The 12,525-nt window shown below is 42.1% G+C and overlaps 1 protein-coding gene across 5 annotated transcripts in view; it reads right to left on the minus strand.

Moving 5' to 3' along the window:
• Nucleotides 1-12,525, minus strand: part of CARMIL1 (capping protein regulator and myosin 1 linker 1) — a 313,940-nt gene that overhangs the window by 78,054 nt on the left and 223,361 nt on the right. For all 5 annotated transcript variants that reach the window (XM_088831520.1, XM_055407125.2, XM_055407124.2 and 2 more), the window contains 3 exons: nucleotides 10,823-10,995; nucleotides 9,180-9,248; nucleotides 5,964-6,057 (listed from right to left, as the gene is read on the minus strand). In XM_088831520.1, coding sequence (XP_088687646.1) covers nucleotides 5,964-6,057; nucleotides 9,180-9,248; nucleotides 10,823-10,995 — 336 coding nt within the window. The remainder of the gene's footprint in view (nucleotides 1-5,963; nucleotides 6,058-9,179; nucleotides 9,249-10,822; nucleotides 10,996-12,525) is intronic.

Consider the following 12,525-nt stretch of genomic DNA (forward strand, 5'->3'; position numbering starts at 1 on the left):
TTGCTTTTATTTGTCTTATTAATTCAATTTAACCATTTGGCTTCTAATTTGTCACTACAGTTCCCTAAGAACTTCTAATAACTATGAGGCTTTCAGCATTATTACATTTTCATTTTAATTTTGCATATGCTAAAATGACTACTGCTTAATATCAATTAGGAACAATTAAAACAGACTATAATTACTATCATCCCTGGAAACTACAAAGCAGAGCAAAATGTACCATTTTACTAAACATAAATGAAGAAACTATAAAAACAAAAAGATCCCTGAAATGGAGCATCATTAAAGTGACACATTAATACCATGACATTATATTACGTTAATTTTCTCTTGCTGCTTCCCAAGAAGTCATCTCTTTCCAAGGTGACATTACCATCAAGGTAGAATGTCTTTGCTAAAAAAAAATTCTTGCCTGAAATTGGCAGACACACATTGCTGCCCAGTTTTGGGTGCTTTTGCTTTGTTATTTGTTCTACATTTGGCCTCATTAAGCCCTGGCCATGGGCCAGTTCTGAGAGCAGCTTGTGTACTCAGGAGGCTCCGCTCACATACAGGCAATGCACCCAAGGCAGGCCCATGCATTTCCAGGACTGCCCCAGGTGCATCAACCGTGCTTCACAGACTGAGCCTGGAGGGAATAATTTTAGAAAAAAGTTAATATTCAAAGCTCATTTCTAAAAGCTAGTACAGGGAGAGACGAAAGACAATGCTAGTGTCTTTAAAAACAGTCATGTACACATCACCACTGAAAAGTATTTGCATCTTGAATTAACAGGGTAAATTTTCCTGCTATGCACCTTTAGGGGCCAAGGCAGAGAACCAGGACAGGACAGGGGCTTGACTCAGGTCAAATGGAAAAGGGAAGAGCCAAGAGTGTCATTATCACATTGCCAATACCCCTGGGCAGCAGTGACCTGGGAGACAGTCTAGAGTCCGTTAGACATCTTCAGTCTCATTGCTGAAAATTCAAGCAGCAGCACATAGGCAAAAAACAATGTGTTTTAATAAAGGAATCTTATATTTTAAAACAATAAAGACTGAATACAGAATCACAATATTGCTCTTCAGTTGAGTAAAATTAAAGGGCAAGAGGACAGGGTTCTGTCACAATGAAAAATGAAATATATAAAAGCATAGCAAGTACTATAGGAAAAGAAAACAATAAATATTAGCTTTAAAGTCAACAGTTTTCATTTAAAAAACACAAATTTTATAATTAAAATATTTGCATACTCTGTTCTTTTTTTATTCTCTCCTTTTCTGCCTTCTCTGATTTTAAGCATTATATATGATTCACTTTTTCCTCCTTTCTTAGAGAATTATAAATATTTTAGTGATTGCCCTAGTGTCTGCAAAGTACATTTACAATTAATTCAACTTTTCTTTCAAATAACCCTAGAATTGCCACTTGAACAACACAGGTTAGAACTGCACAGGTGTGCTTGTAAGCAGATACTTCTCAATAGTAAATACTACGGCACTACACGGTCCATGGCTGGTTGAGCCCATAGATGTAGATAAGGTGAGCCAATTGTAAGTTATACTCAGATTACCCTCAAGGCTGTCCATTTCTTCCCTGGTGGCTCAGACAGTAAAGCGTCTGTCTGCAATGCTAGAGACATGGGTTCGATCCCTGGGTCAAGAAGATCCCCTGGAGAAGGAAATGGCACCCCACTCCAGTACTCTTGCCTGGTAAATCCCATGGACAGAGGAGCCTGGTTACAGTTCATGGGGTCACAAAGAGTCGGACATGACTAAGCGACTTTACTTATTTACTTACTTACAGGTACATTAATGACAGTATTGCCAACTTCTCCCTTTCATCCCTTGTAACACCACTCAGAAAGTCTTTCTTATTTTTGAAGGAAAATTTTGCTAGATGCAGAATTCTGGTCTGCTGTTTTTTTTCCCCAAGTACTTTCGCATTTCACTCTATTTTCTTCTTGTTTGCATGATTTCTGACTCAAAATCTGATATAATTCTTGTCCTTATTTCTCAATATGCAAGATGTATTTTCCCCTGTCTTCCTTCAACATTTTCTCCTTGATTTGATTTTCAGCAGTTTGAATATGATGTGCTTACATGTTGATTTGGGGTGGGGGGCGGGGCGGTATTTATCTTGCTTGGTTTTCTCTGAGTTCCCTGGATCTCTGGTTTGGTTTCTGTCATTAATTTCAGAAAATTCTCAGCTATTATTTCTTCTGTTCCTATTTCTCTTTTCTCCTTCTGATATTCCCATTACAAGGCTATTCAATGTTTTGTAATTTTTCCCCACAGTTCTAAGATATTCTGTTCTTTCTCCCTCTTATTCTATTTTTCCTCTTTGCATTTCAATCTGGAGGGAATATTTTAGAAAAAAGTATATTTGAGTGGCAAAGTTTTTTCAGGGAAGTTTCTACTGACATATCCTCAAACTCAGGGATTCTTTCCTCCACTGTCTCCAGCTCACTGATGAGCTAATAAAAGGCATTTTTTTGTTTGTTATAGCATTTCTGTCTTCTAGCACTTCCTTTTGATTTTCTTTCTTAGTTCCTCTCTCTCTGCTTTTAGTACGTATCTGTTCTTTCACGATTTTTAATTTTTCCATTAAAGCCCTTAACATATTTGATTATAATTGTTTTAATGACCTGTCTGATAATTTCAAACTCTGTGTCATATCTGAGTCTGGTTCTGATATTTGCTTTGGCTCCTCACACTGTGTTTTCTCTTGTCTTTTAGCATGCCTTGTAAATTTTTGTTGAATGCCAGATATGATGTATCTAGTAATAGGCACTGAGGTCATCAGTCTTTTAATATGAAGTTTTATGTTCATCCAGCTAGAAACTGGGTTGTGATGAATGTCTGCTATAACTGTGTATGTCAGGGGCTTCAAGTTCTTCTATCAACCTGTTTATGTCTCTCCTGCTATTTTGGGGTTTCCCTAGAAATGCCTTCTTAAATAGTGTCTTACGGCTTTGCTCAGTTGTAATTCACTATTATTATAGTTGATGTGTGATGTAATGTAGTAGGGAGGGGAAACATTCTATAATCTTAAAATTAAATTTAGGCTTTAAAAAAAAAAAAAAAACTAGGTCTGAGTCCCTGGACTGTAACCTTTAGAAGTGTTTCATGGTTCTCTTTTTTTTTTTTTTCCCCTTCCTTATGTGAAACAAAAGGCTGGAAGGGGATACAGTGGTCTGCCTTCCACTACGTCAGGTAAGGCTCTCATAGAATAGTTTCTCTTGAGGGTTGGCTTTAGTTACAGAGGATAGCATGTTCTGAGTGTATTTCAAAATGGTTACATTTTCCTGTCCCCCTGCCAGAAACATGAGCGAATTATCCTACAGTCTTCACTGTGATAACATGTTGGGGTTCTTACAACTAAAACCCAGGCAGGGGTCAGAGCCTACCTAAGACTGAGCCTCTAAGAGTTTTTAGCTCTCAAATTAGTCTACACTAAGCATGCAACAATTCATCAATTGCTGTTTAAGCATTCCTCTGAGTTACTGGCTCCACTAGCTTCTGCTCCTGGTAAGCTGATCCCAGCTTTGATTTTCTGTATTACCATTTCCAGGGTGACAGTTTGCTATGTCACCTCAATTCTCTGGCAGACCTAAGAAAAGTCACTCATTTTCTGTTTGTTAAGTTTTTTTCTTGTTGTGAGAATGGGAATGATGACTTGCAAACTCTGCATGTCTAATCTGAAATCAGAAATCTCATCTCTATAGAATATGTCTTCTGTTATAAGCTGACTAATATCCTTCAGGGAAACATAAAGACATGTAACATTTGTATTTTGCTTTATGGTCGACAAATTGCTTTTCACGTACACCACCTCATTTGATCCTTATGGAGACCTTAGGCAAATTAGACACACTTTCAGTTTCCTTATCCATAAAATGAGGATATAATAGAACAAAACTCATGGATTTGCTTTCAAGTTGACAGGTATTAACTTATGTAAGTAATTTAATATAGTGTCAGGCACCTAGCATGAACTATATCCTAAGTGTCAGCTAAATACTGTTATTGTGTAGCTTTATTTTTTATATAGATGAAGAAACCAAAGTTCAGAAACATTGTGTAGCTTTATTTTTTATATAGATGAAGAAACCAAAGTTCAGAAATACTAAGTACTTACAGAACTTACAAAGCTGGGAAGAGTCTGACGGATCTTTTGAACACAAATCTTAGATGGTTTCTTTTGAAACCCCACCCCTTCCTCTTCCTCCACTCCCAACCTTACTCCCTTAATTCACTGAATGTCTAAAGAACATCTAAGCAAGGATACCAGGTACTGCACTAGTTTCTGAGAATAAAACAAGATGAAAAATGCAGGCTCTGCCTTCAAAGAGCTCAGTCACTGGGAGGAAAAAAATTTAAAAATGGAGGCAGGTAACCTAAAACAATGTCACAAGGCCAGCAGAAGAACCACCTACCTACTGGGGGAAAGGGACTCTGAGAAGTCTTCCTGGATGGGTTGACCCTGGATTTCAGTCTCAACAGACATGTACAGTAGTGGGGTAAGCATGAGTATCACCTAGACTCAAGCAGTGATTCTCAAATGTCACAAAGCATCAGGAAAGCTCAGAAAAACACAGCTGGCAAAGTCCTGCCTCAGTTTTGAGGCCCAATAATTTGCATTTCTATCAAGTTCCCAGAAGTAGAGAAAAACAAAGACCAAGGGATGGTTAAGAGATGAAATTGACAGTGAATAGGAGACAGATCCTGGGCAGAAATTCTTGCCAAGCTAAGGAGATTAGGCTTTATCCTAAAAGCCTCTGGGGAACGGAATTGAAGGTTTTAGTCTGATCAAATTCACCAAGAAGAAATATGGCTATTTTTGACTATGGCATGGAAAACAGACAAAAGGATGTAACCATCCTGGTGAGAGAGGATGAGGCTGCAACAAAAGCATCTGTTATAGGAATAGAGGGAAGGAGAGTAAATGAAGAAATTTATGCTACACAGTTAGTAAACTCGGTGATGGATTGGCTGCAGAGGATATAGGGAAAAAGAAGTCAAATTTAGGAGGCTGGACAGGGGGTGGTACCACCAGATGAAAGCACAAAGAGGGAAGAAAGATTTAGGAGATTTTCCAAATAATAGCGTGATAAATGTGGAGTCAGATGGGAAATATTTGAGCATATCTCAAAGTAGATACAAAGGTACCCATAACCATAGGAAGAGAAGGATGCAGACGTGAAAGAGTGACAGAGCAAGTTACCAGCAAAGGGCAGAGATGCTGGGGTCAAAGGCATCACGGATGGCTGGGTTTCTAAGGGAAGGCACCCACCTTCCTCTGGGGTTGCCAGAAAGGAAGTGGGAATGGGTGTGGATTCAGACACATTTCTAGAAAAAGATGGCAGAGATCTCAACAGTGCTCTGTTTCTCAATGAAGAAGGAAGGGAAGGTTCAGGGTGTTGAGGATGAAGGATGTGTTAGCTGACATGGATTTCTACACATTCTCCAAAGGATAAACAGGAAGTTATCCATGCCTGAGCTCTGGCATGCTGACGTTATAAGAATGTTATTTCACTCCACCTAACGTTCACAAGTTTTAATCTTTCTTATCTTGTTCCTCCCCTAGTCATGCCTAGAAAATCCCATGGATGGAGGAGCCTGGTAGGCTGCAGTCTGCGGGGTTGCTAAGGGTCAGACATGACTGAGCGACTTCACTTTCACTTTTACACATTGGAGAAGGAAATGGCAACCCACTCCAGTGTTCTTGCCTGGAGAATCCCAGGGAAGGGGGAGCCTGGTGGGCTTCCGTCTATGGGGTCACACAGAGTCAGACACGACTGAAATGACTTAGCAGCAGCAGCAGTCATGCATTATGCCAATCATGATCACAAGAATACAAACTAATATGAAAATAGCTTTGTAAAATACAAAACACTGTTCATACGTTCAGAATTATTATTCACATAATTCCATTCAAATGTGAATTTATTATTATGAAGCTATTGATCCTTCAGTACCTTCTGGAGAGCCTCTTCTGTCTTTTCAGGGTTTGTTTTTAAGGCCTGAGAAGCATCGTACATAGGAATTGGCATAAATCTCAACGTGTAGTTCCTAGAAAAAAGGAGAAAATGGTATGTTTATTAAAAATAACTTCCCACTACTTTAATTCCACACTGTTTTTTGAAAAATCTGAAAAGAGAATAGACAAAAGTGTCTTAGAAAATTCTAAACTACTGGAACATCTTAGGCCCCATGATTATAGGGTCAGCCTTCTTCCCTATCCACGTGTGCAACACCACGGGTGTCCTCGTCACGCTGTCTGCAAAACTGACAGAATTTGAAGGAAACTGGTTTTGTTGTTTTGCTTTTGGTTTTCAGTTACAGCAAGGACAGGACTTTCAAACTGAAACTGCAGAGATGGGCTGAGAGAAAGGCTAGGGGGAAATGTCCAGATCAACTCACTCACTTGGATTTCAATCACCAACAGATCTGAAGGTACCTTGATCACACCTGATGATGGATGACAGACAGGCCCCGAACAGTAGAGAAAAACCCCAAAATAGAACCAAAACATTTGCTTGCCAAGCCAAGGACATGAGCATCCACAATAATAGTCTGTTCAGGCTCTGGGCTCCTTTAAATAAGCGAGTCCAAAACCAGTGACTGTCTTTAGAAAACCTTCCTGCCTAGCTCAACACCCTGACCTCCGAGGGCCAGGCAGTCTGTACCCTGAGAACCCCAGGCTCTTGATAGCAGGTAAAGCAACTCTGGGTCTATTTATTACCTATGGCTGCTGACTGGTTGACACAGGAATGCAAGGGTGAGTCATTTTTGCATGAGAACGCTTGAAGCTGCACTCTGGCCTCTGCTCCTGACCTTGCTACAAAGTGCTGTGGGTCAGGATGAATGTCCACACCTGCTCCCCTACCACAAACTCAAGCCCTGGGGGCGCCTTCTCTTTCCCACCCCAAATGCATGTGTTTCTACAACAAGACACTCAGAAGATTGACCTTGTAGGCCACGTGTTAGCAGCTGAGGCATAGGCTTCACACAGCTGGCTTATTGCAGGTCTCTAAACAAGAAGCAGCACTTGAGGTGAGATTCTTATGGTTAGTTAGATGGCTTCTACTGGAAGAATAAATTAACAACTAACTCCTAAAACAGGTATGAATAATGAAGAAATAATAAAGAAAATAAACACTCATCTTAATAATGCAGTCATCTGGATGGTTACTTAATGGGGGGGAAAAAAACCGTTCTTCATCCAGTCCAACTTACAGGGTGACATTAAAATTACCAGCAAAGACAAGGCTGTTATTTCTATAACTTTCATTTTTACCTTAATTTTGCTTGAGCAAAATTGCTTTTGTTTGACTTAAGAGGAGCCAGACAACTGAAACTAAGGGACAATATGTCTTTTTTTGGGGGGTGGGGGGCACTTGAAGATTTTCTTTTCCCTCATCCACTTTGCATCATGCTTCAGACCAGCATGGTTTACTTAAACCAAATGTGGTTTCACACCATTGGCATCTTGGACCACAGAATATATGAGACTGGAATCCAGGGAGCCCTGCTCTTGGCTTCTCACAGACCTATTTTGGCTGGCAGTCTGCAACATCATTAGGGTGGCAGCTGTGCTGTCAGCACCCAAATGCAATGATTGGTAAATATCTGTTTCCTTTCAAAGGTTTTGTGGTGCAATGGGTGTAATTATAGGAGGTTGTGCAGTCACGGGAGGCTCCCAGGAAGGGTGGCCATAGTGACTGATGGTACAAGCTGCCTTATCCCTGTTTAGTGATGGCCGGAGGTGGCAGCAACTTTGACCTTCTGGCTAAAGGAGAACCACAGGATTTAGAATTGGAAGGTACTTAAAGACAATTTACTCTGAATTCTCACTTTATAAATTAAAAAATAAATCAATCAGTGAGGTGAAATGCTTTGTTCAAGATCATAGGCTTGTTGATGACAGAACGGGGGACTGAATGGAGAACTCCTAATTCCAGGCCTAGGGTTTTATCCAGGTCATCACATTGGGCATGAGAGCTCCACATAAGGGGCCATGCATGGAGGGAAACCTGGGAACATGCATCCTCTTCCCCTCTCCAGGGCACCAGCTCCTATATCCCTGGCCCCTAATTTTCATCCCACATTTTGCAATATCTCGTTTTTAATGTTATACATCTGCTTTGATCATTTCTGCCATTAGAATATAACATGAAGGCTGAAAAGCTCAGAAAGAGTTTTTTTTTTCCTAGCATTTTTTTCCCAGCCACGTTTGTATTCTTTTTTCCACATTCAATTTACCAGGATAGTAAATTTGACAATAAATAATAATTGCAGACTTCAGTTACGAAGGTAATAAAGAAAGCCTTTAAGAGACATGAGACAAGCGAGCCCTGCCCTTGCCACTTCTTCATTTTTATTTTCCTGCAATGGCAAGTCACTCCAGTACTCTTGCCTAGAAAATCCCATGGACGGAGGAGCCTGGGAGACTGCAGTCCATGGGGTCGCTACAAGTCAGACATGACTGAGCGACTTCATTTTCACTTTTCACTTTCACACATTAGAGAAGGAAATGGCAACCCACTCCAGTATTCTTGCCTGGAGAATCCCAGGGACGGGGGAGCCTGGTGGGCTGCTGTCTATGGGGTCACACAGAGTCGGACACAACTGAAGTGACTTAGCAGCAGCTGGTAAAGAATCTGCCTGCAATGCAGGAGACCTGGGTTCAATCCCTGGGTTTGGAAGATCCCCTGGAGAAGGGAACGGCTATCCACTCCAGTATTTTGGAGAATACCATGGACTGTATAGTCCATGGGGTCACAAAGAGTCAGACACAACTGAGTGACTTTCACTTTGATTTTATTTTCTGGAGCCCAGCTTTTTTCTCACTACTGGATTCAGAGTTGTCATCTGGGCAAGAAAGCAAGACCCTGTGGAAATAGGTTTAAAACCACAAGGAGAAAGAAGCAAGGTGACCACTGTGTGGGCCTCTACCACGATATTTATGACTTTGGCAGAATGAGCATCTATGCCCTCAATTTATGGATGAAGAAACTCACACCAGAAGAAAGTCAGTGTATTCCCAGGTATCATGGCTGGTGAGCAGTAGACTTAGAATCAGACAGTCTGGGTCTGAGTTAATCTATCGTTATTTATATTACCCCATAGATAACACAAACACCACTGGTTCTTTTCTATTTTTCTAGAGAGAAGTCCTACATAAAACTTACTTTTCCATAGCAACAGCTATATCTTGAAAGCCTTGTGCAGTAATGTTGTTCTTGTCCCATATAACAGTCCTGTTTGGAAACCAAATCACAAAGATAATCAGATACTTAGGAATGGAGGAAATGATTCTCCCACTGCAGATAGATCTCTCATAGGCAACATTGTCTAGTAGTTTAGCACAATGAGCTAGGAATAACATTCAGCGTTGTTTCAAACAAAGCAAGGATGAGCATTTCCCCCAATATTAGATTCCAAAGCCATTCTCTGCTCAAGGAGGATGGGAAAAAAAAACAATCAACTTAAAAGCAACAGCACACACATTAACTTACCATTACATCACCTAATCCCTAGCCAGCCAGAAAATCCTAAATCCTGACTTCCATGATATTCTCCCAACATATTCTCCAAATACCATCCTAGTACTGAAGTCTGAGGCTGAAGCTATTTATATAAGAGGCTACACAGTCTCATGTCCAACATAAAGAATTTCAGATACTGAGATTTTTTTTCTACTCGAAACAGCTAGAAAGACCATCTGGTATTTTCTGATGTTTCATCACTGCCCTGATGTGGTGTGACCAACAGTCCCAGCAACCGAGTTCACTCTGCTGGCAGAACCTCGGGTACTCTAAGGAGGCTGTTTACTTTTTAAACACAAAATCTATTTTGGAAGAAAAGTATTACTTTCCTTTCAGAATGTGAATACTTCAGAAGTATTTTTGGCTTTGTCAATTCACCTGACACATGAAATGGCTTTTTATTTGTCTGAATGCTCCCAGACTCATAGCCTTTAATTGCTTTCTCTTCTTAACCTCAGTGACCTTCCTCACATACACACTGGCCTTCAAAGAAACTGCTGCAGTTCGAGGCTTTTTACTTCAATTTAGAAAGAAGGCACAGGCTCTGACTTATACCAGAGAGCCAGGGAAACAGCAAGAAGGAGCCCTTGAGGAACAGTGTGAATTATTAACTCTTCTTTCACCAGACCGCTGGGCTAGGTAGCAACCAAATCTCCAAATGATGGATGGTAATATGGTTACCACATTACTGGTCCCTAAGAGAAGTGGCTACCGCATGGCTTATCCTTAAGAAAAGCCAGGTTTGGGAAGTACTACAGATGAAAACCAATGAACAGATGAGTTGGCTTCCAGGATGAATCTGCCTTTGACCCAGTGGATTTCCTGGATCCCTTGGGTTTTAGGTCTTTATGTTGGCAGGAGTGAGAAAGGAAGATAAGACACTGTGCTCACAACCAATACAGGGAAGCCCCTCGTGTAATTCCTCTGGTCTTCCCAGCTCTGCATGTTTGGCATTGTCCCCAAGCCCCTCCTTTCCCCTCACATCTGTCAGCTGTCAACGCTGCTGTGAAACAGGAAACTGCAATGGTTCTCAGTCGGGTTCACCTCACAATGAAAATCTTGAAGAGAGCAGTGTGAAGGAATGACTGTGTCTAAATTTGGGAACACTCTCCCCTATATTTTGACAGAAGACTTAAAGCTGTCATCTCCGCTCCCCAACTGGTCTCCTTGGAAACTCGGGCTCACACGGACACAGCAGGTCCCCAACGCCTGTGGGTCAGACTCCCCTCCAGGCCCTCCTGAGAGCCAGCGTCCACCCCTCAGGTCCGCGGGCCCGGCCTGCGTACCTGAGCTTGGTGTTGATCTGCAGCGCTTTGGCCAGCATCCTCGCCCCCATGTCCCCCATGCCATTCCCACTGATGTCCACTTTGGTCAGGGAGGTGTTGCTACCCAGGGCGTTGATGATGATGGTGACCCCGGTCTTGAGTTTCGAGTCGGCCAGGGACAAGGACTGCAGAGGCTGTGGAGGCAACACCAGATAGCACTCACACGGTCACATCAGAGTTGCCGCTGCTCAGGGGACCTGCTTCATGGAAAACTATTGGGGTGGGACCTACTGCACAAGCACACAGTGGAAATGTTGTAAACTTCTGGCTAAAAGGCACTAGTGAATGGGATCTAAGGGTTCTGGACCTTGGGAGTCAAACATGAAGAGCTTGTGTCAATGCTGAATTATCACCCACCTCTCCTCTAAGGGAAGCTGTGGAAAGATACCCAGAGTGGCAGATGCCAGCTCTTTTGAAGTGGAGGATGGGAAGAAATAAAAATACTGCACAAAAATGTCTGTGCTTCAGTGTGGCAACACTATCCTTTTTGATCCATTTTATTCCTAGGCAAGGTAAAATGGCATCTTAAAATACTAGCAGAGGAATGATGCGTGCATGCGAAGTCACTTCAGTCCTGTCTGACTGTTTCCAGTCCTGTGGACCGTAGCCCACCAGGCTCTTCAGTCCACGGCACTCTCCAGGCAAGAATATTGGAGTGAGTTGCCATCACCTCCTCCAAGGGATCTACCCAAACCGGGGATCAAACCTGTGTCTCTTACGTCTCCTGAACTGGCAGGCAGATCCTTTACCACTAGCGTCACCTGGAAAGCCCAATAGAGGAATACTGGTACTAAATTACTAGTTATAGTATATGTAAAATAAAATCCAGCCAGGATCAATAATAGCTGACCTTCATTGAAGGTTTACTATGATTAAGCTTTTTTATATGTGTTTACTCATTTAATCAACCCAGTAATCCAATACTTAGGTACTATTGGTGAAACCATGGTGAAAAGTCGCTCAGTCGTGTCCGACTCTTTGCGACCCCATGGACTGTAGCCTAAAAGGCATTTCCGTCCATGGGATTTTTCCAGGCAAGAATACTGGAGTGGGTTGCCGTTTCCTTCTCCAGTTCTTCCAACCCAGAGATTGAACCCAGGTCTCCCGCATCGTAGGCTTTCCTGCTTTACCACTTGAGCCACCAGGGAAGTGCTCAATCACTTCAGTCATGTCCAACTCTTTGTGACTCTATGGACTGTAGACTGACAGACTCTTCTGTCCATGGGATTCTCCAGGCAAGAATACTGGAGTGGGTTGCCATGCCCTCCGACAGGGGATCTTCCCAACCCAGGGATCAAACCCAGGTCTCTTGCATCTCCTGAACTGGCAAGTAGATTCTTAACCACTGTGCCACCTGGGAAGCCCCTGACCTCTAACAAAGCACATGTTTAAGGCACATCTGCCAAAAGGCCCAGGAGGTAGGAAGACAGTGTCGACAGTTTAAAGACTCACACATTTACAAACTGGCATTATGCATTTGATGACACTTTTCCTGAGTGGCTGCTGCTGCTGCTAAGTCGCTTCAGTCGTGTCCGACTCTGTGCGACCCCATAGACGGCAGCCCACCAGGCTCCCCCGTCCCTGGGATTCTCCAGGCAAGAACACTGGAGTGGGTTGCCATTTCCTTCTCCACTGAGTGACTGCACTCATTATCAAAATTTGTG

This window comes from Moschus berezovskii, chromosome 23 (genome assembly GCF_049115385.1).
Source record: "Moschus berezovskii isolate FMDL1 chromosome 23, NW_MosBer_1.0, whole genome shotgun sequence".
NCBI classification, from domain to species: domain Eukaryota; kingdom Metazoa; phylum Chordata; class Mammalia; order Artiodactyla; family Moschidae; genus Moschus; species Moschus berezovskii.